At 45.1% G+C, this 25,235-nt stretch overlaps 1 protein-coding gene across 1 annotated transcript; it reads right to left on the reverse strand.

Annotated features, from left to right (window-relative positions):
* Window positions 1-913: 913 nt before the first annotated feature.
* LOC139660883 (sphingosine 1-phosphate receptor 1-like) lies at window positions 914-5,719 on the reverse strand. The gene is made up of 2 exons (XM_071539149.1): window positions 5,648-5,719; window positions 914-4,018 (listed from the first exon to the last, which is right to left on the reverse strand). Exon 2 carries the CDS (start codon window positions 3,740-3,742, stop codon window positions 2,513-2,515), a length of 1,230 nt encoding a protein of 409 aa, XP_071395250.1. The 5' UTR covers window positions 3,743-4,018; window positions 5,648-5,719; the 3' UTR covers window positions 914-2,512.
* Window positions 5,720-25,235: the final 19,516 nt, after the last annotated feature.

The raw sequence follows: 25,235 nt of genomic DNA on the forward strand, positions 1-25,235 counted from the left end.
CAAATCACGTTGATAGCTGGGAAAACCTGATATTATGTCCCTAGGTAGGCTACCGTGTGTACTTTGTTTGCACATGCTAAAAAATAATGTCTGCTCATATGACATCCTTATGTTTAGTTTCAGAGGGATTGTTAATGTTTGAATGTTTGAAAGAGGTCTCATAAGGAGTGGCATTCCTTAAGTGCTTGTGGTCTCACAGTAACAATGCAGATAAAGACTTCATTTCACATGTCAAACTTGGAATTTGTTGCAATAGTAATTATCACACCACAGGACAGTATTTCTTAAACTTAGGACCTAAAATTACAAAAGATAACTAGCATGTTTCTCTGAGACTGGGCCCCAAGGTGAAACTATAGTGTCTATAGTGTGTTTAGGGCTGTAGGTAATTGCATAAACTTTTACAAAGTTGAAGTAACAGCCTATTGACTTTCTCTCTCCACATGTCATACAGAAGGTACAACTACCAGAGAACAATGTTAAAGCCAGCTGCATGGGGTCTATCTGCAGAGGTCTTACTCTATTTCAAGCATGACAAGCTCGGGCAGCAGGTCAAAGCGTGGTGATGACCAATCGTATCCACAGGTTGACAGAAAAAACAGAGAAAGATGAATTGAGAGGACTGAAGAAAAGGCTCATTGTGCGATGCCTGGGCCGGCCTGAGACATGTAAAGCTTGTAGAAGAGTCCAGCTACAGTATCTAGGCCAATGCTCTTACCAGATGTGAGACAAGGGAGCTGACTTCCTGTGGCTCCCCTTCAAGACCCGTTCTTTCACTCACCCACCTTCAACTACCCAATAGGAAATACATACCGACACACACAAGCATATGCAGTTACAGCAGACACGCACACACAATGAAATGAAACCAGGAGGTCTTTTGAATCTTTCCAGAAAGCATTTTATTGCTTTTATGAAGTGAGAGGTGAAGTTTGCGAGCCTTTTCTTGATACAAAATACATATAATTTACAATACAGGTGATATGAAAGTCTTCAGAGATACAAAAATACAAAGATCAATACATGATTTACAGTACAAAATAGCATACCACCTCTTTCATCAATCAAGGCCCAGACTGTACAGAAAACATTCTTTTGAAATGACAGATGTCAAACAAATTTAATGAGTAGAAAAAGGATGAAATCAATGCCTTGCACTGTAACTGGAAAGTTTCTAATACCATGAGGGATAGTGAAGGGAAGTGTTGGCATAATTGCACTTGTATGATGTATTTGCCCTGATTCCACTCAAGGACAGGCACGTTCTTGTCCTTAAAACTCCTGATGCAGCTGGATGATGATTAATCATTTAAACAACCTTGTTTGCAAGTTCACATATAAATCTTTGGAGTGATAGTTTATTGGACTTAAACTTGTCTTAGTCTTCCCAAAGAAGTGATACAAGTGCAGCTGATTCAGTCAGAGTTACTTGACACAAAAGAATCAGCATGTCATGACAGTAAGGACAATGTGTCTTTTTGGACCGGTCTGTCAGTCAATCACATTATATGATTACATTCTTGTTGTTACTGTAGTGGTTTAATGCACACAAAGTCTGACACCACCTACACCAACTTTCCCATTGGCATTTAATGAAAATCAGTTCAGCTAACCACATGCCAACTCATTTCGAAACAGAGGGGGGTTCAATTTTGCATGAGTCTCCCTCCCTCCGTACACCACAGCATTCTGCATCAAGTGAAAGTTCCTGTGTTTGTGTGTATAGAAAGAGCAACTGCCACCTTTCTCTTTCCTGTTTTCTTTCTCTGTCCCTCTAACTCTCCCTGCTTCATGTACACAGATACAATGTGTAGTGGTGCTAGTATAAAACAGGTTATCATGACAAGTATGGCACACCTTGGGCCTTCGAGCCAGCGAAATCCAGATGTCCACAGATGCATTAGGCTGCGTGTTCATGTTGTGCTCTTGGCAGTTTCATAGGAAACAGAGAAAAGGAGCAAAGGGAGCCCAACTCCTCCACCGCAAGAACCCAGCGACTTTAGGTTACGCTACATTGGTTCAGTCTTTAGTTTTACAGAACGGTGTCCTTCTAAGCTTTAACACAAAGTAGAGACCCACCGGAAAAATTAGTCCAAGGCTGCTTTTCCATTCGCTACGTTATTTCAGTGCAAATTAGTTAAGGGAGAGTTTTACATCTACACATAAGAAAGTTGTTCACATTTGAGTCTCATCCTCCTGGCCCTTTGCTTTGTAATCGTTCCCACAATGAACCTCTTTGATATGGTTATATTGCTGTAACTGCACCACTCCTGACTTGTTGCAGCGAGACATTTGTCTAAACATGATGCTATTATAACCCGTAGCTGTATTGGGTGGCTCTATAACATTTCATACACCTTCTGTCTTTCTGGCTATACTCCAGAATTCGAGAATGCCAGGATTGCTTCCTTTCTACAGAAGGCGTGCTAGGCATCTATTGTCCTCCTCTGTTTAGTGGGGAACTCATTCACACACACACTGACTCCATTGTGCAGCATGTCTGATAAAGTCTTCAGGACTTGAAGAGTTTGGGGTAGAGGGCCTTAATGGGAGAGGGGGTGGTGATGACGTTCCCAGAGGAGATGGTGGTCTCCAGGCCCCCCTCTAACTTCTGGGAGGCCACCTCTGTTTTGCTGAAGCTGCACTCCAGGAACGGCATCCCGATCTTCTTCACCTGGCCGTCCCTGGTCATCAGACATGGCCGACACAGCAGCCTAAGAATGGCTCTCCTCATGTCCTTGCTGGTTAGAGTATAGATGATGGGGTTGAGCAGCGAGTTGACCATGGCTACTCCCAAGAAGTAATCGGCCTTGTAGAGTAGTCGGCAGCTGTGAGTAGGGCAGAAAAAATCCAGGAGGAGGAGGAGGAAGAGCGGCAGCCAACAGGCAATGAAGACGCCCAGGACAATAGTAACTGTCTTGAGGAGGGCTATGTACTTCTGTGACTTCCTCGCTAAGCCCTTCCGCAGGGAGCCTGACAGGCCCAGGCGCTGGCGCTGTGTGTTTGCGCGGACGATGCGGAAAACGCGGACATAAAGGACCACTATGGCTAACAGCACCGCGCTGAACACAGACACGCAGCAGAGGATGTAGCTCTTGGCATAAAGCGGCAGGACTGTTGAACACTGGTCCAGTCTGCGGATGCAGTTCCATCCCAGAATCGGTAGGACCCCCAAAAACCCTGCCAGGGCCCAACTTGCACCAATCAGTGCCAACATCCGCCCTCGCTTCGCCCCGTGGTATGGCCTCATGGTCACCATAGTAACATGGCGTTCGATGGCGATGGCCAGCAGGCTGATGACAGAGGCGGCCAGTGTGATGAAGACCCCTCCCTCCCTGAGGAACCATAGCAACGGTGTCAGTTTCAGAGTATTAGGTCCTGACATGATGATGTTGGCCATGTAGGTAATCCCAGCCAGCAGGTCGGACAGGGTCAGGTTTCCCAATAGGTAATACATGGGCAGGTGGAACTTCTTGTTCCTCCAGATGGCAAGGAGAACCACAGCGTTCTCAAGGACGATGAGGAGACACACCACCAGGAAAGCGATGCCCTCAGGTTTCAGCCCCTCACGGTAGCGGTCGCCCTTCAGCTTGCCTGTGTAGTTGTAATGCTCCACGATGACGGCATTGTCCTGGTACTCCCAGAAGAACTCCAGGTAGCTGGGAGAGGAGGGAGCTGGGAAGCTGGTGGGCATGGCTGTGGTGACGGGAGTCCCTGCATGAGCAGAGCTGGAAGCCTCCATGGTTGGCGTTGCTTTGGTTGTGTTTTGTTTGCAGTCTGTGGCTATAAAGTCATTGTTCTTGTCATGCTTTGGCAGTAGGGCTGTGAAGTTTTAGATGTGTTCAAATATTGATGAGGATACACAAAAAACTGTGTCTTAGCTCCTGCGATGAATAGAAGGGATTACATGAAGCCGATATAATCCAAAAAAGTAGGTTTCACTCCGACTCTCACTCATGTGTTTTCTTCTCCACCAACAGATGGTGCTCTTGAGCTCTCTTTGTCGAGGTCAGACACCCTGGAGAAAGGGAAGGAAAGAGAGTGAAAATTTATGGATAGGAAGGATGCGGTACCACTGATATCGACTTTTATAAACTTGAAGTGCTTTCATAGAGACTTGTAAACAGGAAACATAGTCCCACTGATAAACTGTTCAAGTAGAAATAAACTGATAAAGTGAACATTCAGGCATCTTGAATGAGATTAGATTGCATTGCAATTACATTTTAGGCCTTTAGCCAAATAATAAGTGCAAACCAAAGAGTGAGTCAACATTCATGAATCATAATTGTATAATTGAATCATAATAATCAAAAAGTGGCTTAGCAATGAAGAAAAGAGACAGAACGCAAGCCAGCAAGGCCAAAGGGCGGTAATTATGTGAATAGTGAAACTGAAAAAAAATGACTTCAAAGTGTATCTCTTGCCCTAACAAATGGTTGGTAAAGAAGTTAAATGCATATTACCTGATAGGATTTATGAGTATAATTTTTGATACTATGGAATCTAAACAATACAGTGATATCTCAAAAACACACACAGAGTATAAGGCAGCATACCATGCTAAGGATCTAATGGACAGAGGAATAGTTTTTGTGTCAAACAAACAGTCTCTCTAATTGTGTTTAAACTGTATGTCAATCATGATATGGTTGTTAGACAAGCTCCATCACAACATGTGTGTGTAATTTGGCACACATGCAGCCGCTTTCCCCTCCAGCATCAACGTAAAGATGAGGTGTGTTTAAACAGTGTAAATAAACAGCATAAACAGTGTCTCCAAAGCCCATGACATTTACAGACTATAATGATAAAAACACTAAAGCCTATGACTGGGTGGCTTTAGCTCTCAATGTTATGTCGAAAACCATTTCCAGTGATTAGGGTTGCATTCCTTTGAGTCTTGTCGTGCAAAGGAATTTTTTCTTGCCTCTTGAGTCATATGTTAACATTTAACAAATGGTCTGGAGACTTTAGCTCATTCAAACTGCTGCCAAGCATTTAGGAAATTAACTTGAGTTGTCCAAGTTTGCACAAACAACTGAGTGCAAAGTCTCCCAGAAGTATTGACTGAATCTACACCATCGCTAAAAAGATGAATGAAGATGATGAATGAACAGCTGAATGTCCAATTATTCCAGGAAAGATGTGACTGAAAGAATAAGTTTTTAGCTGCAGTGTTTCAGCATTTCTTTCTTAAAACAAAGACCATATTTAACTTTAAATTATGAATTATAGTACTTTATATTTGACACAAAAAGTGCAATGGCATAGTTTGATAAAATGTCTGTTTGTTTTTTTTTGTAGTTTCTTAGTAAAATTATGTTTCAAAATTCCAATAGCCTTTCCCTCCCCCAGGCTGCACAAACAACTTGACATATATAATATATATTTTCACACAGAAAAGTTACAATTTCCATATTAAAAAATCATCAAAAAAATCATAAGTAACACACACTATACTCTGAATGTCAATAAACTGTAAAATATCAGTGCTAATGATCATCATTCTAGACTTATGACATACTGTCCCATCTAAACACTATATAATACAAAGCCAAAAATCCAAAGAATACGTGAAACAAACATTTCCCAACATTTCCAACATGCATATTGCATCAAAACAGATGGATCACGCTGAAGTTACCTTGAAATTGCTGTAGTACTGTCTCTATCCCACAAGGCATCTGGAGGAGAATCCACATGCAAGCGCCGCCTGACTCAGAGGCAAACTGACAAGGCAGAGAGTGAAGTACAGGACCTTAGTTGAAACATGCAGCTGCTCGGGGGTTGGTCTTAACCCACTCACTCTCTCTTTTCTCTCTTTCGCTCTCCCTCTCTCGCTCTCTCTCCTCCTCTATCTCTCTTTCACTCTCACACACACACACACCCGCATAGTGTAAATGATTTTCCCTGGCTCCACACTACAGAGTTCTTAAAATCTGTTGTACATCAGAATCACATTGATGCCCCTTATATGTTTCATTGGACTGACTGTACAGCCACCAGAGTTTTGGCCCTGAGACTTCTATACATTTCAATATTCACATTCTGTAATCAGTCCCCAGACTGACACAGATGGGTTGTATACATCAAGTCTCCCAGATATGATGATGTAGACTCCTCCTTTCTTTGCACAACCATATGATGACAGATGCACAAAGCAGTTAGCCTTGATTACACAGGCCCTCTTTCTCAAATATTCTCTCTTCTGAGACCTCAGGCTAGGGTTTATAATGTATAATAATAATGATAATAATAATAAATTATAATAATAATCTTTATTTGTACAGCACCAGAGGGTATGTAATATCCCCCGAAGACACAATGTTAGCTACATACTAATCATTTAACTGAAACTTCCCTGGATCTAGCCTTCTCTTGGGTAAGAGATGTTGTCGTCGTCATCGATTTTGGGAACAATGATATTATTGGTCATGTGCAACACTTGAGAGATTGCAAAAACAAGCCGTCAGCACCACAGAGTGCACCCAGGGCGATGTAGAAAAAGTGAATCATGAGAAACCGCTTAATTTTACAGCCTTTAATTTTCAGGTGTTCGTCAAATAAACAATATGTAATGGAATTTTCCAAAGCATTAAAAAAGTGTTGTAAAACTTTGCTGCTTCTTTGTTGGGAGAAGCAGTGTTGAAAAGAAGCAGCTCAGTAATAATCCCCCCCCGAACTCCCCGAGCCAACGGAAATACAGTCAGCCAGGTTTAGAGTTTCTTGAGTTCCTTTGAAATTAGATTTTGCGCTCCCACGATTATCAATTCTACAGCATCCCCTTGTTGTGTGTAGGGAAGCGGATCTGGTAGCGTGGCGGATTCACATGGTTTATGTAGTAATGCAGGCGTCCCAGTTCCCAGAGCTTGACAGTAAGCGGACGGCCTGCCTCGACACGCTGCGGCGGCTCACCTGCCAACCTCCCCTGCAGGGCCAACAGCGCTGTGGGTCTGTCGGGACAAAACAAAACAGGAGAGAGGTGAGAGTGGCACTTTCCAAATGTCAGATCCTGGCTTGCTTTGTTGTGTGATTCACAGTCACTGCAGGGTACGATGCACATGCTGTATGTAAATGTGTCCTCATACATGGACGTATCTCCACCAGCTGTCTCCCTGCTTTTGCTGAGTTACCTCCATGACTGAGGCAGTTCATTCAAATAACCTTTTTCAACCGGCTGTGTTTTGACAGTTGGAAATCCTGCTCTGATCCTGTTGCTCGTCTGATCTTCTACGCTGCAGCGACCGACTGTCCAAGCAGGCAAACTCAAATAGAGACCTGTTTGTTGTGGGATTACCTGTTTTAGCTGAACAACCCTGATCATACCAGGGGATTAAGTCAGGCTGCTGTGTATGTGTATATGTGTGTGTGTATGTGTGTGTGTATGTGTGTGGTGTGTGTACAATCCACAAGCTCTTTCTTCCTCCCTTCCTTCCTTTCTCTCTCTTTCTTCCTCCCTCCCTTCCTTCCTTTCTCTCTCTTTCTTTCTTTCTTTCTTTCTTTCTTTCTCTGTCATTGTCTCTCCCCCTCTCTGTATTACCATCTCTCTCCCCCCATCTCATTCTCTATCCCTATTTGCATTGGTGTGCGCCAGCCGGGGTCAAGTGCCGGCATTTCCAGCCCCTGATAATGTCAGTTAAGTGTGACTGTTGACATGCTGACACACATCAGTGCATCAGCAGATCAAACAGTCACAACGGCCTGAGCCAACTTCAGGAAAAGGCCAGTGTGCTCAGGGCTTCGCTATGAAAGGCAGCAGAAATGAGGCCATCCCAGGCTGTTGGCTGGAATAAAAACACAAACCTCTCATCACAAAGGACAAGTGCAGCTTATTTGCGTCAGAGGCTGCAGTCCTATATATTGTACCCATTGTGTGTGTGTATGAATTGTGTGTGTGTCTATGTTTAGGCTAGCAAAGAATTTGCAGTTGGTGGGTAAACTTGTGACTGCATGTTTTCTCCACTGCTCTTTATTGTGTGTGAGTGTGAGAAAGAGAGAGAGAGAGAGAGAGAGAGAGAGAGAGAGAGAGAGAGAGAGTGTGTGCATGATCTTTATGTGTGTGAGTGCGTACGTTCTTGTGCATATGTACTTGTGTGTGTGTATGTATAATCTATATATAAATGTTACATGTTTCACGTGTGTTCCCTGGTGTGTGCACCGCTGTGTGTAGGAGGGCAGGCCATATCAGGAGGTCATTAAAGAGTAATATCCTGTTAGGGTGAGTGCAGAGGCCTCACATCAAAGCCCCAGAGAGGAATGGGGGTCTGACACCGGGGGTGAGCGATCCACCAGACGGACAGGACTCACTGCTCTTTACAGGAAGGAAAGCCTGTCTTCTTTCATCTCTCGTTCTCGGGTCATTTCTGGGTTCCTCTGTCTGTCTGTTCATGTCTCTGTTACCCTCTGCCTCTTTCTACCCCTGTCTACCCCTGTTTTCTCCCTTCTCCCATTCCTTCTGCCCCCTCAGTCTCTTCACATGTTCCACTTTCTGTACATCAACACTGGGAAACCATGCCAGATAGGTTTCCCTCTCCCTTAGTCCTAACTGTATGTTTTTGGCCACACACCGCTGCGATGCCGACAGCGTTCAGCTGAGCCAGCTCCTCCTGGGCGTGGATGTAACGCCGACCTTGACGGACCAGTTACGTGACCAATAGGAGCCGATTGTGGCGGATGAGGGGATTATTTTTGGTGGACCGCAGCCTCCCTGCTCCGTGGAGGCTGGTTGATGTGGTTCTATACCCGGGGAGTGAGGTCATGACGGCTCCATAGGCTGGCAGCCTAGTGTTAATATTTTTATGCCCTTCATATTTGGAGCCTGTGTGGAGAGAGATGGTTGAGAAAAGTAGACCCGCTCTCTGCCATGGGAAACTTTGGGGAACTCAGGACCACCTACTGCTCGAGAGATTGGAACGCATAACTCTTATGGCATCATGGTATTTATTTCACTTTTTAAAAGTGAATTGTGTCCTGCACATGAACCTGACCCGCACAATAAAACAACTGTAAAATATCCCAATATCCCAGACGTTATTTCACAGCTTGTCTCCAGGCCATTCATTAGGGTTGAGTTTTTCATTCACTGCTAAGAGGGGGAGATACGGGCTTGGCATATTGGGCTTTAAAACACCGTTTGAGTGGTTTTTCCCTGCCAAGTCCTTTTCCTCATCACCTAAACACTTCAGGCTGAGGTCTTGCTAAGGCTATCGCACCGCCGGCCCTCCTCCACTCTCTCACCACTCAGTCCTCCTCCTCCTCAGTTCCCGTGCACTGATAAGTCCCCAACATCAGACCAGCCAGACCAGGTCTGTGACGATAAGAAAACATTCCTCGCTGTTAGCATTTGCATCTCGCTCTGTCTGTGTTTCTCTCTCTTCTGTTCTCTCGCAGAAACAAAATGTATACAGTAGATTGGCCCTCCCCTCCTCAAGTTAAGTCTCTCTTTATCCTTCCCTCTCCAGGTTTCAATACATGCTCACCGAAGCGTGATGTTTACTTTCCAGTATCCGATCACTCGTTGAGTTCTGGGGTTTGCGTGGCATGACCTAAGCCGGCCCGACCGCTCGTCGTTACATTGTTTGTTTGGATTTTCCAGCCCGCTTGCCGCGGTTTTGGGGGCCACTCAAGGGCGATTTATGAGGATCTGTTTTCTTTTGAAGTTCTCGCTAAGGGCATGGTGGCTTCAGAAGGAGGGATGAGCTGAGGAATGAGTTCAGAGAAAAAAGGGGGTGGTGGTGGGGTGGTGGAAAAGGGGTATTGGCGATCTGGTCTTCTTCTGACGTCGGTCGTGTGGTTGCTGGGAGATGCGGGGAAGTATCTGCAAGCAGTGAGTCATCGCAATTAAGCTCCATTCTCACAGGAAATGGCCCCCTATTGCTCCAATTACGCTGATAACAGCAGATAGCTCCTTGGACAAAGAGAAACCAGGGATCAGTGTGTGTGTGTGTGTGTGTGTGTGTGAACATACGTGTGCCTATGTGTGTGCATGTACATCTGTTTTCTGTCTGTCTGTTTCTGTCTGTGTGCAGTTTGACGGTACACATCCGAATCCATCCACAGCTTTCATCCAGTGGTTTCCATCCTCTACTGGTGGGGTGGTTAAGGTCAGCGATCACCCTATTGGTGACGCGGTCTATTTCTCCTCGGCTTGGCTGCGTCTCAGCGCCGGGGCTTTGTTGGGTGAGCGCGGCTGCAGTCTGGATGTGTCGGGTCCAGGCCTGGCAGACTGCAGGCCTAATGAGAACCAGATTGAGAGCTTTCTTGGGGGGGTTAGTGTGCAATACTGACACCCCTCTCGGCTCCGCGGGGCTGTAACACATCATACGACGGCGCTCCACAGGGTGCGCCGCACTTCTCCCCCGCTCCCTTCCCGAGAAACCGTCTCGCTCAATCCCCAAGATGGACGCCACGATGATCCGCTCATTCCTGCCATGCCAGACTTAACGCACAATGCACGCTCCATATGCTTGTTCCCTGTGGGTATGTATGTGTCAAAGTTAAACTTTGCATACATGCACATAGACTCATACGCCTTTGCTGTAGTTATAAGGATATTCATTTGACTTAGATGTATGGCCACACCCCTAAAACTAAACTTCAACTTCAAATTTAAATCAGTTTTATCGGCATGACAGGAAAGAGACCAACGTTGCCAAAGCAATAGAGTGCTTCAATTGTAGTCACATTGCAAATATTAACCAATAGTTTTCAGTACATATAACTTAATCCTCACCAATGCGTGCTAAATCTTAACCCTTACCCTGACCTTAAACTAAAGGTAATTCTAACCCTACACTTAACCCTTACCACCAACCTAAAAACTATCTATTTTCCCAATAAGCTTCAGAAAACAGTCACAACAAGTGAGCATTTTTCTGGATTTATGGGGATGTTTTGACCCAGTAAGATAGTAAAAATATAGATTTTGCTCACCTACACATACTTTTACACACATACCAATCGAAACACACAAATTCTGCCCTCATGGGCCTCTCTACAGACATGGTGGTAATCAGAGGAGATGGGCGGACGACGACGTTACAACCGCACGGCAGCCGTGCTGATCCCTGCGGGACGCTCGCTCAGGGATTGTGTTGCTTGAACGATTCCTGCCCCGTTTCTTCTTGGCCCCTTGAAATTCCATCTTTCTCTCTGTTCTTGAAGAAAAAAAACAGAGTAGGGAGAAGCAGAAACCAGTAAGAATGTAAATGAATGCCAGATCTCCCAGTGTTGGCCCCTCGCTGCATCCTGGGCTAATTTGTAAAAACGTGCAGCCAAGACGCTGATAAGGTGAGAGCAAGGAGAAGGGCAAAGAGACAAGCTCGGGCCTGAAAGCCCTTTTCTGCTCTCCTCTCTTCTCCTCCCTTCCTTTCTTCTCATTTTCCATATTTCACTTCTACTCAGTCTCTTTCTCTCTCTCTCTCTCTCTGTCTCTATTCAGAAGGTGTTTTATGAAGCTAAGATTAAGGCTGAGGCAAAATGGGCACAGCACCAGCTCAGTCAACCATTGGGTAAAGAGGTTAGCATGACTGGAAGTGATTTGAAATTAAGTCTGGGTTCCTCTCACTTCCCCCCTTTCATTCCTTCAAGTGTGTTTTCTTAAAAAGCACGCCTCCAAAAGAAATCGCTAATTTCAGCTAAACAATTAGCCTCTCACATTTTTTTTTTAAAACCCGACCAAGCGATGATGACAGCATTACTGTGCATTACTCTCTCCTGTCGGCGGTCTTGTCAGCGCGATGTTGTCATGAGAGCAGCGGAGCGAGCGCGGGCAGCGCCAGCTGCCGTTGAAACTTTCCTCCAGCACGCCAGCATCATTAGGCGGGTTTGGACCCCTGTTCAAACAGATGACATTTACTTAAAAGAACGAAGAGCTATCAGAACTCCTTTGGTCTCTTCCCCAGCCGAGACCAAAATCCATCTGGCCTGGCTGAGTAGATTCGTTTAACAATTCGACTCCCTGTTTGGTCCTGTAAACACAATGCCACTGGAAGTGAGTGAGGAGCTTTTTCATGTTGAGCATTATGTTGTAAAAATATAAATCTCGATGACAACAATGAGAAAGTTAATTCAAAGCATTGTTCCATCTCATGCTTGCCAAGATTTAGGATTCAGCAACAAGCTGAACATGTGTCCTAGATCTGAGCTGTGTTAACGCACTTGGAATCCAGCCATCTGATAGCCTAACTGATGTGTGTTGTTGTCCATAAATCATTTAGGCCGCTCTCCCATTCACTGCTAAGCTGGCTGGTTAGGTTTTACGACGGGGAGTTTTATTTGAGCAGCGGCGCATATTTCAGCCTCTCACCGTGCCTGTAATATCGGCCACATCTCACACCGCTGCCCTGCAATCTGCCGCCAGCAGATGCCTGAGATGACAGCAAATTAAGGTAAACAGTGAAGGCCAGATAAAAACTCTTATTCCAAGAACTCATAAGGCAAGCACACAGCTTTATCAGAGAGCTTATTGGATTGCATTAGCAAACGACACAATCTTGTTATCTTTACAATAGGAAAAGGGCTGTATATGTTGTTTGCAAAAGCTTCTTATAATCTCTGATAGCCTATTTTCTATTGAGCGACGCGTCGGACCTTTCGGGAAGTCCATTAGTGGAAGTCGGGGCTCTGATGTCATTCAAGTCCTGCAACCTATTAAGTGCGGTTTCCAGAGAAATTCGAATGCAGAAACTTAATGTCTTCCTTGGGTTCTGAGCCTCTGTGTGTCAGTCACCCTGCCCCTCCGCTCCAGAAACCACATTTCCAAGCTGCCTGTTCCATTGCTAGCAATTAGATCTCAGGTCACCAGCAGCAGCTGGGTCCTGTTTCGGTGAGCTGCACTGCAGGTCCAGTGCAGGTTTCAGTAGATGGGATATCATGAATGCATCAGCAGACTGTACACAGACACAAACCAGCTGCGAAAAGCGAAAGGAAAGGGAAGGGAGTTTTAATGCAGTTTGAAATGTCTGCTCAACGTGGGACTGCAAGGTTTCCCCTTCCACTTTGAGGGATTGCAGCACTAGGATAATTACATCGGCCTACACACTTACATGTATAGACACATACGCATTCACACACACACACACAATACAGACACACTGGGGAGTGGGAGGAATTCTAGTCAAAGCCATGTTTGACTCCTCATTTTTCAGTCAGCCCCTCTCTTTGCCCTCTCTTGGTTTAGTGGCTCAGAAATAGACCCAGATGACAGCCGGAGGGGACAGAAGTCCCCAGAGTCACAAAGTTCCCCAGTTAAACGTCCGCCTACGGAAAATCATTGCGTTTCTCATTTTCTCAGCTGAATCCAAATAAGTCTTGAGTTTAGATTAAACAGTTTTCATTTGATTACGTCCCACACCCGCTTAAGGGATCAGGTTACTCTGGGGCCTGCGCACCACAAAGCCCAATCTGACTGTCGCTCGTTTGTCAGCAGTATACATTTGCAATCAGAGTTGTTGAGTCAACTCAAGGGAGGGGTACAAATGAAGCGGTGGTTCTGGAGTTCTCTAAACTCCAGCTGTATCCGTTAACTAAACATTTTGCACAAGAGAGGAGATTAAATCCCTCCGTTAGTCTTGTAGCTCTACATAGTTCTGTGTCAATACCAATCAGCGCTGTGGGACTGCAGAGATCAGGGGGGTCGCTGTGCGTTTCTATGTCTCATTTTGGTGTTTTGTTTGGGTCCTGTTCAGGAGGGAGGGTATTTGAGTTTTCCCAGTGACTGATAGGCGTTGTTGTTTACGGAAGCACAATTATACGAGCGACTGGGCACCATGTTGGTCCCAAATGAGTCCCTGCGGGCCTCCTAATGGCCGCCCTATAACTGCCGAGGTTTGGGGCAAGGAGAACTAGTGTCTTTGCTAGCTGCTATAAACCGTTTTACTGTTCAGTAACATTGTAGACTCTGTGCTGGGGCTCAGTCTGCAAGGATTTCCACACATAACACTGGGAATGAGAGGGAACCATAGGGGCAGAGGCTTTTTTACATGTGGTGGAGGGACTGGAAGAGAGCCGCGCCGATGGATTTCACAAGCTTCCTGACGGCCCTCTGACATTCCCTTTGGGACATGTCATCTGGGACCTTTCCCCTTTCCCCGCTCTAATAGGTAGGCTGCCAAGAGGGATTTAGTGGGATGGAGAAGAAGCAGAGGGAAGAGTAGAGAGAGAAAACAAAAAGAGAGCGACAGTGAATAAGAGAAGAAAGTGGAGGAAGGAAAAGGACAAAAATGAAAGAAAAAAAGAACACAGAGGAAGATGTAGAGATTTAAAGATTAGGCAGTTGTCACATGCATTTTCATCTGTCTCACACATAAAATAGCTCGCTAATGAAAACATGGAAAAGAGCTGTAAGTGCCTCTCTCAGTGAATAGCCAGGAATATGCCAGCGCTTGAAGAGAAATGGCACTCTTCCTTCAAGCTTGTTTAGACTGGAGAGCAAAAGATCTTCCATAACTCCTCACGCCATCCTCTCCGGTGTCTTTTCTTCTTCTTCTTCTTCCTCCCTCCCTGTCCCCTTCCTCTTCTTCTGTCTTTTCCTCCCCTGCACAGGAGGTCAGAGGTGAGTCGTCCGCTCGCACACATCTGCGCTAATGTTTAGAGAGGAAAACAATAAAGTCTCGATCCCCCGCAAGATTGCGGCGATCGCTCCCCGCTTGACCCTGGGAACAAACCCGCGCTCCGCATCAGCTGCTGTGTGTCTTTTAGCGCGGTGTGCTTAATTCCCTCACAGCCAAGTTGTGTACAGTACAAGCCCGTGGGTTTGGTATTCGACTATAAATCAATGAGTTCTCAGTCTGTATTTAGATGTTCAGCTGCAGGGTATGGCATGTATATGTGTTATGTGGCTGCCAGCTGAGAGAAACGGAAAGAGAGAGAGAGAGGGGGGGGGAGGGTATGCAGGGGAAAGAGGATGGGAATGGACTGGGCTGCATTTATGTGGGGAAATATCTAGTAGTGTTCAGTGTGTGTGTGTGTGTGTGTGTGTGTGTGTGTGTGTGAGCTCAGCTGGATATGCTGGAGGGCGCTTGCCCCGTCAAGGGGGGCGTCTGTTTATTTGCTGTACACTACTCTGCACTTCCGTTCTCACCCGCCCTCGCTCCCACTTTCTCCGTCTCCGTTTACCCCCGCTCCCCCACACCTCTACCCCAACTTTTATTTTTTACTGCCTTCTCTCAAAATAGTACTCCGGCCTTTTCTCCCCCTCTCTAATTCTCCAAAGCTGTTGTCATCCACTTGACTCGACCCGCGTTTGCATCAACACTACTACTTCCTATTCAGTTGCGTGTATTACTCCCTGTCCCTCCTACACCCTACCACTCAAATTCCCACATTCTCTACCTCCGTGTTGCACATTACATTCCTTCCTTTCCTCCACTCTGAAACCCCTTTCTGCTCATTTGTCAATGTCTTTTGCAGACATGGACAATATTTTACAGGAATGTAGATGGACAATGTCACCTTAAGCAGGGAGGACAATTGGAAAATGGGACTAAATCAACATTTAAAAGACGCATGTACTTGACAAGAGGGAATAAGTCCAATATAAACATACTGTTGGAAATGTGAAATTTGTGTGATAGAATAAAAACATGGGATAGAGATTTTAGGAGCTTACTAGCCCGTGACTTTTACTTCTCAGTCCCGGTTAGTGTGAAATTGCATTAGTTATCAGATTTTCACTGGGTTCAATGGAAACAGCATAGAGATGGTTGCCAAATCCCCTTCCGGGCTATTGCCAAAAACCCTTTGGTTCCAGGCCTGATAAGAATTATTCTACTTTATGCCCATTTCTAGGCAACTGTTTCTTGGTATCCATGCCATGCAGAGCAAAACAAGCTAACCACAGCATAGTCACCATCTCTCTCTTTAAATTCTGTGAAGACATTTGCAGACATTGATTTCATATTGATTGTGAAGATCAAAAAATGTTCATACCCATTACTTGCCTCTCATTCTAGGCATCCAGGCCGTGCCAACAAGACAGAGAGCGACTAAGTGAACCAAGCAGATTACATCTCCAGTCCATGTTTGTATATTTTTCAAATCGAGACCCCTTGTTTATTTTGGTGATCGTTCATCTACTCCCTAATTGCAATGTGATTTTCAAATGGCCCTTAACTGGTTTATGAAGATATGGGCTTCACCATGGGTGACCCTGCAAGTTTCCACAGGAAATAGCTGCAGGGTTAACGGGGTGAGCATGTTTGCTCTGATACCTTTGGCCCACTTATGTGCTTGTGTGTGTATTTGTGCATATGTGCGAGTGTGTTTGTGTGTGTAACACTGCCCCAGGCCTGAGACAGGTAGAGTCTTAGGCTCACACCCCAACCAAACAACCAAAATAGTCTCAGGCAAACCACAGTGGGAAAAAAAAAGCTCAACGACAGAATCAGCCAACTTTGACCTTAGGCTCTTAATGGTGATTCCTGAGAGCTTGTTTTCATTCTTACATATATCTCACTCACCCACTGCCCCCCCCCCACCACCCACCCACTCCTGTTAAACCCTTCATCCGAGTCTCGGGTCTCAACCTCAGAGCTTTTGTTTTTATATGTGAGCACTTGTTTTCCTATGTGACCCTCTCCCTTGGCTCCGAAGGGCCGCATTAACATCAATTTGCACAATTAAACTAGAATGCGTGAAGAGTTAGCACGTTGGTGCTCTCCGGCCAAAATATGTAATTGAGCTAATAGCAGCTGTGCGAGCCGGATCTTATAACACATTCACATGTTCCATTAGGAGCTGCGTTCACGAGCCAGGATGGAGTGACTGGGTCCAGATGTTCGGCGTGGCACTGCAGCGAGCCGTACGGGATGCAACAGGGGAGATGAAGTGCTGTGTTTTCTGTCACAAGAGAAGTATGAGAATCGTCCCAAGTGATCCTGAGTGCCCTAAAAGGAGCTCTTTTTTTTATCAGCTCTGAGCCTATTGGGCTGCGTTTAATCAGCCTTTCTTTGCCGAATCCTCGAGAGTGATGCAGTCCTGTGAGCTGTCCAGATGATAGCACCTCAGTGATTCTGTCATTATATTCTGGTTCTGGGAAACCGAGCAGGACTCTGTGGTAGTGATTAGGTCAGGTTTCTAGTGGAAGGATGTAAACATGTCTGTTTGATAGCCTAATATAATGCCTGTCATGACAGCCTCTATCCAGCTGGGGTTGTTTCAAGTGTAGGGCTGATCACAGCGTCCAAGTTTATATTGTTAAATGGAGTTTTGCCTGGTAATCTTGGCATACTTGACTTTAAAACATGTCCTGGAGCAACTTGATCGGTGTTTGTTTGTGCCAAACTAGAAACTTTCCATTGTTTGTATGGGGAAATGTGGACAAAAGAAGCCCTCTCTCCTCAGCAGCATCTAAACCACGGTAGCAGATCCTTCTGCCGGAGAGCCTCTCCAAACTAGACAGCTGTGTTCTCAAGGGAAAGCTTTCATCCTCAGTGGTGAGCTTGTCTCTCATTAGGCAAGTCATGGAGAATAGAGGTTTTCAAACTTTTTCTTTGATGACACATGCTTTTAGAGATACAATATTTAACTTTATTCACATTGAAATAAGAAATGAATGGGATCTATTATACATTATCAGCCTGTGTCATGCCTGAAACTGGCTTTTCAGTGATGTTTGAAAAGTTTGGGGGGCGTAAACCATTTGCTATGGTCGTGGCCAATGGGATGAATCAAGATGGGGCTAGTGGCCACAGAGAAGGGAAGTCACAGCAACAACAACAATGGAGGGAATCAGTAAGAAATGAAACAATAGTGAAGCTAAACATACATCAGACCAGACCCGTTCAAAAACACATTGGATTTTTTTTTCATTACTGATTGGCTGCGTTCACCATCTGCTTCTTCATCACCTTTGGTGGCGCTATAGACACTGGTTAGCTCTTACATAGCCAGTATCTTAGATACTAACTTTTCCAGAATAATTTGGAAGTCTATGTTAATTTCCTTGAGATCCTTTTGAACTAGCCTTTCACAAACACTAAGACACTAAACCCTGCAACCCTAAGTCCAAACAGACACTAGGACACTGTACTCCTTTTAGACAGAGCGCCAATCTCGAGGTTTTTACTGTGTCAGGCAATGTGGTTTTTACGAGCCCATCTTCTCATCTGTGCTTAGTTAACACTGGTTGTGTTCTCTTGTGGTCTTGGTTTCTGTGGCTCTGATCTCTCTCGAGCTAACTGCTCCTTAAGCAGTCAACTCGACTATAAATCTTCAATTTTCAGCACATCTTGAATTTAGAGGGGAAAGACAATTATTTTGAGGGGCTCTTAATTGTTTTGCCACATCACAGCCTAAGTAGTAGGTAATTGGATGAATTGGCGTCAAGGGAGTTTTTTAATGATGCAGTCATCGGGATGGCTTATGTGCCTAACGATGCTGATGTGGTTCAAATCTGTCTGCTTACAATAAACTACATCCAATTAGATGAAAAATTGAATGTAATGTATTTCATGTAAACAACAATTGGATTGCTTTTTTTGTGCAGGAGTAACAGCTGCTAATAATCTACTTATGTCATATATTATGTGACAAAAAAAACACCTCAAATGGGTTTCATCATTCTCTTTCCTCTTTACCTTATCTCCTCTCTTTCTCTCTACTCTAGAGATAACGAATACCAGTTTACTCTCTATCTCATTTCCTTCTCCGTCTTCTCTCCATCTCACTATTACTCGAAGCAGCACAACACGTTTTATCTGGTTAGGCAAACATGCCGCGGCTGCTCCACAGACCCTCAGAAAACAGTAAAACACCGTCAGCCAACTCCTCCTCCGACGCAAACCAGCCAGCAGTAAGCCAACAGCGAGAAACAACACAACAGAAGCCCTGGCTGCTCCGAGAGGCTTTATATAAGCTTGTGTCTATCGGTGCTACAGCACTAACATACTGCAGATAGCAACAGATTTAAAGACAAACTTCATTCCTAATTTAAACTCTGTGAGTGTTTCTTTTTACCTCCCTCAGAGAGTATAAGCTAATTTTCACTGACAAAGCGTGTGTGGGGAGTGACACTGTTCATTAATGACCTTTGGCTGTGACGGACATTAAACATGGGGGTGAGACTGTACGGTGTCACAGGATCCTTTACAGTTTACGTTAACAGCACTCTAAGTAATCCAAATCCCTTTTGGTGCTGCTTAATGACACGGAATAAATATGTCAAGCAGAGCAGAGACGACATGCTAGTCGACGGACGGCTGCCTAATGCTCCGCAGGCGATGTCACATCCTCCACTAATGAAACATATGACAGAGAGAGAGAGAGAGAGAGAGAGAGAGAGAGAGAGAGAGCGAGAGAGAGAGAGAGAGAGACAGAGAGAGAGAGAGAGAAAGAGGGAGAGAGAGAAATTCCCTACATTCTTCCTGCAGAGAGAATTACTTGAGGCTAGGTTAAAGCTAGGTTAAGTTCCAAAGTGCTAAGTCTCTCCTTGGGCAAAATAACAGATCTTTGCTTGAAAACTGAGGAATAAATCTGAGTGAATAAGCCCGCTGTTTTCACGGACCACCCTACAGATACGTTTCCACCACAAACCCCCATTGTTTTTTAAAGGTTTTGTCCAATGGACCACCGTTTGAGAAGAGTTTTGTTTTCCGGCTGTACTGTAGGTGGGGAGATAACAGCAGAAAGAAATCTTTGAAATCTTGAAGTCTTTGACTGAAAGTGAAATCTTTGAGCAGCGTGCTCATTTCTCTTCTAGTGCTGAATTCAAGTGAATGTGATAACACTGAAATTGAAACCCTCTCAAAGGACCTGTGGGTTTCCTCGGTTGCCAGTTTGGGAACGGCCGGTCCGACTGTTGCCATGAGAGAAGCAACAAGTTCACTGGCCAATCCAAGCTGTCAAGAGAGAGCGGGTGATGTTAGCGATGCCGTGTAGCTAGCTAGGTCCCGCTGTTCGGCGTAAACAAACTCTCCGTTGTTCGGTCCTCCTCCTAGACAACTGGAGCCATTACCAGCCACCGCAGAAACCCAACGCTCCCTCCCCCCTTATTAAAGATTGCCTTCATCCACGGTCGTTTTCATAAGCCCCTCTACTGCCTTCGCCCCCCCCCCCCCCACTCCTCCTCCTCCATCCCTACCTCCCTTTCGCCTTCCCCTTTCCTCTCCGTTCCCATTCTCTGTGGGTTTGGGGTTGGCGAGTGCAGGCGTCGCTGAAATTGAGGCCCGCTCTCTCCCCTCTCTCTCTCTCTCTCTCTCTCTCTCTCTCTCTCCGTCTTTTTGACTTACTTCTCTCCCTCTTCCCCTCTCTTCCTTTCCCTCTCGCCCCCTTTCTCGGGACTGGGCGTTCACGTTTTCTTTCAAGGGAGAGAAAAACCCAGCGCCAAAGCCCATGTCAAGCTTGTCGAGAAACAATGAAGGAAAGTTCATTTGAGAGGAAAACACAGGAAGCCAAGACGTATGGAGTCCAGCGGGCCTGTACCCCGAGTCAGAGTGTGAGCCAGCCAGGGGGAGAGTGCGGTTAGAGGGTGCGGCCCGCCAGGCTCTCTACCCAGGAACAGAGTGATTTACCTCACACAGACAGAACCCGCTGAACCGAACACACACACGAACACACTCGCTCACGCATAGGCGCACACACACTTGCCAGAACACAAGAATACAGTACATGAACTCTCAAATCCCCCCCCCACAACTTAACCTCATAGTTCTGAATTTCTGCCCCGTTTCCAAGTGTCCCTCTTTAATGGAAACCTGGAGGGAGAGATAAGAGAGGAACCATGCTGTGGGGGTGGAGCGGACACACACACACACACACACACACACAAACACACACCATTTTACGAGTGGTGTGTGTGTGTGTGTGTGTGGGGGGAGGAGGAGGAGGCCAGATGAACCCCTGTAGATGTCAATGAAGGAGGTCTGAATGCGCCTTTGTTGATAACAGTGACGGATGATGATCTCAGGGGCTGCAGAGTCGTAGATGCTATCTGCTTTATACAGACTTCAAGATGGAGTCTGGAGGAGATGGGCATCGCGCCACACTCCATACATCATGTGAGGAGGGAGACGAGGAGAGAAAGCAAGGGACAGAGAGAGAGAGAGAAAAGAAAGAAAGAGATACCAGGGCTGGAACGTAGCTTGTTTATGGCGATTCCTGCTCCTTACATGGGGCTTTCCAACCGAGGGCCTTTCAAGTGTAAAACGCCGCAACATGAAACACATGGTGGAAATGGGAGTTGGGGAGAGTAGAAGAGTCATAACTGGCACGATGGGAGCCATAGAGTCATGAGGGAGCGCAGTCTGCGTAAATGGCACACACTCCCTCGCTGCGGTTTGCATATGAATCATCATTAGGAAGATTTTTACAGGAGGAATTTCAGCTTCAGCTCTCGTAGTTTGGGCATTTCATCGTAGTCGCTGTAGAGGGTTCAATTCGCAGAATGAACCTGCTGAAGTCTCATATTTAGCCTTCAAATCTTATTTTTCAATTTAATCTATTTTTCTGCCAATGAGGTGAGATAACTCTTTAACACTTTTTTCCAGTTTCACTTTTCCCAGGAATTTTCTAGAAATATGTTGTCAATATCTTGAAAGACTAAGGCAAATCACTGTACTGCTATCAAGAAAATGACACAAAATCTTGAAACACATTGATTTGCATTGGAAACACGTGAAATTATCTAACCTCATTGGCAGATTTTTTCACTTATTTAAAAATAAATACTATTTTAGGACTCAATAACAGACAAAATGACTTTTTTGCAGTGTGCACGTCGGTTATCGTGACTGCTCATCAAACACTCGTACCCTCATATTGTACACAGATGGGGAAAGCTAACCCCTCAGTTTGAAACAACCCAAACCCAAAGACACAAAGTATTCATTTTCTATGAGGGAAAAACTTACATCAGCAAAATGAATCTTGAAAAAAAAAAAAGCAGCTTTCAAAAAAATGCTGTGGCAGTTGTGACCTAAAAACATCTGGTCGGTGTCTCTTCACATTGCACTGGATGGGTTTGATTGGCGGACGTTTGAAGGCCGCCACCTCTGTGATCCACTGACATTTGGCACAAGAGCGCAGTGGAGAGGTCAGGAGAGCGTTTAAGGTGGCAATGTGCCAACAATCAGGAAACACGATCCCAGACGCCAACGTGCCGGACCGAGAGTGAGAGGCGAGCAGCTCTCTTCCCAACCCCCCGCAACGCAGTTACGACATTCCAAGATCTGCAGCATTCCTCAGGACGGTCTGTAGCGGTCTGTGTGGCATGCGTGAAACAGCATCAAATTTACCCCAAAAGTGAGCTTGTAGCCTGTAGCTAACTCACACAGTGATTGATATCTTAGTTTGTTAAATTACAAAATGCCTCAAGCGAAGTAAATGCGTCATTTGTAATGAATTCTTTCCGTACGGGGAATTTCCACCCGGCGGTGGGTTACTATTAGACTTGTCTAAATTGTATATCTTCTGTTTGGGTGGAATGTGTAGCTTATCCCCCTCCCCTTTCTGCTATACCAGAGATAAAAGCATCATCCATGCAGCTGTGGATTGCAACTTTAATTAAAAACCACAGCAAATGATTTTTTGTTATAATGACTTTGCACAACCATTGATTTGGCAGACGCTCTCTGTGGCTGAACTTCCAGTAAAGACACAGTCATTGCACTGTTCCCTTTTTTTTTTATTGAAACTCATCTCCTTGTTTGTCTGTGTTTACAGCACTGTCTATTGGCAAATGTGTGTGTGTCTCAATGCTCATTTGGGTGTGTATGTACATGTGTGTGTGTGTGCGTGTGAAAATGTATTTTAGTCTTTGTGACGTGATGCGACCTGAGCCCAGGTGCTTTATTATAAACTTGAGAGAGAAAGGATGAGGTAAGTGTACCAGGATAATTATAGGACCCTGTGTGTGTGTGTGTGTGTGTGTGTGTGTGTGTGTAGGGGGGCGTACTGTAGATGCCCATTTCACTGTCTGTCTGTGTGTGTCTGACTGCTTGTTTGGATGTGTGTGTGTGAGTGTTTATGTCTTGGAATGTGGATGACTAAACCTGCCTGGTGCTTTGGCCCCGGCTCGGTGTTCCAGTGATCGACACATACAGTAGGTGCAGCATGTGAGTCGAGCGTCTCACACACACCTGTTCACACTGCGTCACCTCCTGAGCTGTCTGGTTTTGGTACTGTGCTTTTATGACAGCAACGTAAGAGATTTAGCTGTCTGTGTGAATCTACTGTCCTATAATGTGATAAGAGGTGATAAAATGACGCATATGACTCAAAAAACCCTCCTCATTGCGTGGGTTTGCAGCGGTTGTATCAGTGAATGTATATATCATACATTCGTGTGTCTGTGTCTATGTGTCTGTGACTGCGTTAAACAGGAAAACCTCATGGTGATAAGTCACACAGCGTGGTGACAGGAGCGGCGGTGATGCCCGAGGCAGATACACCAACCAGGATCTGGCCACACTACTCGCCCCGTTCCAGGAACCACCACACCAGACTGTTCAACCGCCACCTGCCATGCCTTTATCAACATCTCCCTGTCCTGGCTCATGTGTGTGTATGTGTGTGTGTGTGTATGTGTGTGTGTGTGTGTGTGTGTGTGTGTGTGTGTGTGGACACAATAGGGGAAGGGGTGCAATGTGGCCGCTGGCAGGAGATAAAATGAAGGAATCGGTTAAAAGAATTGCATCATATTAAAAGATTGTAGTAAGCGAAGGCAAAGGAAGGACTGGAGGAAGAGAGGCCAAATGGATACTGTGGTCACAATGCCACCAGGCCTTCATTTCCATAGTGAAGATAACTCTGTCAATTAAATGTTGGTGCCATCGTTTCCACACAATGAGCATATTCATACTAATAGAGTCGCCATTGTGAATGTTCATTTGCTTAACAAATGATCCCTTCAAATGAAAGCATCGGCCGTTCTTTTGTTTCTACCTTAAATAATAACCTTGTTCTTACCCTGCATTCAAGTGAATTTCACAATGTCGGAATTTCACAATGTCACATCTCGGCCAATCGAGTAGTTTGCATTCACGTGCTTTATGGTTGGAAAATTGGAGAACGTTTCCTCAACTGTTTACACACATTGCCAGCCTTCTAGCCTAACGTTAGCAATCGAGCTAGCGATAGCCTAGCTAGCAAGTAATCTTTGATTATTTCAGGGGATTATGAATGTAAATACCACGGGAAACTGAATGATGTAACACTATAATTATCAAGAAATATCCATGTCTTTTAAATTTGTACTTGTGGTTAATTTTCGGCTTTATTGTATGACATTTCTTACGTTCCCGTACGTCACAACTTGGCCGATTCGTGCTGCATCTATACAATCCTGATTTCTCTGACTTGATCTGACATAATAAGGTGTTCATGTGACACTTCCTGGTCGGAAACTCGTTCAGATGGTAAACCCGACACCACTTGAATGCAGGCTTTCTCACACCTTGATTTCACAGGACAGCTTCTAGTCTAAAGAGCACAGTGTTGTGTCAGTTTGGTGCCAATCTGAACTATATGAGTTTCCCTGAGGCTGGTTTGACCCAGTCGGGCCTAGTTCGGTCCAGCTCTGCTGCTCTTGCATGCTCTCCCATCCGTCTCCCCATAAATCTGTCCAGTCATAATCCTCCTCCAGCCCCTGAGATGTAAAAAGAGCCTCGGCGTGAGGAGAAAACGGCTCGCCCACAGAATGAAGGCTTTGTTTAAGTGATTTGCTTAAATCTTAAATCATCGCAGTTCTTTTGCAGACTAATCTTCTTGCATGTCCTCGACTGAGACGGAGCTTTAGGAACAGACACTGGTGTGTCAGAGAGACCTATAATAAGACAGAAATCCTCTGTGAATGCAAGCAGTTCTTTCAGCATAGATTTCAGCTCAGGTCCGAGCCCATAAAAATAATTCACTGAGGAGTTGTTTTCAGGAACAGCTTCAAATCATTTCACACATGTTGGGATTCATATCTCCACACTATCAGAGGAGGGATCATTTCACGGGAGGTGCCTTCACTGTCTTTCAGGAGCCTATAGTCTTCCTGGGCTATCAGCATAGCAATCAAAATGAATTTATTGCATGTAGGGAATCTTAAGTCAGAAAAAAGGAATTACTTTGAAGTCAATGTAAGGAATGACATGCATACATCGTCAGTAAATTAGATGACAAGCAGTCACTTTACATGTACAGGGGTTTTCCTTGCTTCACGTTGTCAAACACAAATAATTTCACTTGAGATGTTACCCTAACTTCTTAAGATGTAGATCTGGAGGACAGAGACTGTGCTGAATGGGTCT

The sequence above is a fragment of the Centroberyx affinis genome, unplaced genomic scaffold (assembly GCF_046629955.1).
Source record: "Centroberyx affinis isolate AG114_WGS23_722 - 3 ecotype Tasmania unplaced genomic scaffold, CSIRO-AGI_Caff_v1 ptg003413l_1, whole genome shotgun sequence".
NCBI classification, from domain to species: Eukaryota; Metazoa; Chordata; class Actinopteri; order Beryciformes; family Berycidae; genus Centroberyx; species Centroberyx affinis.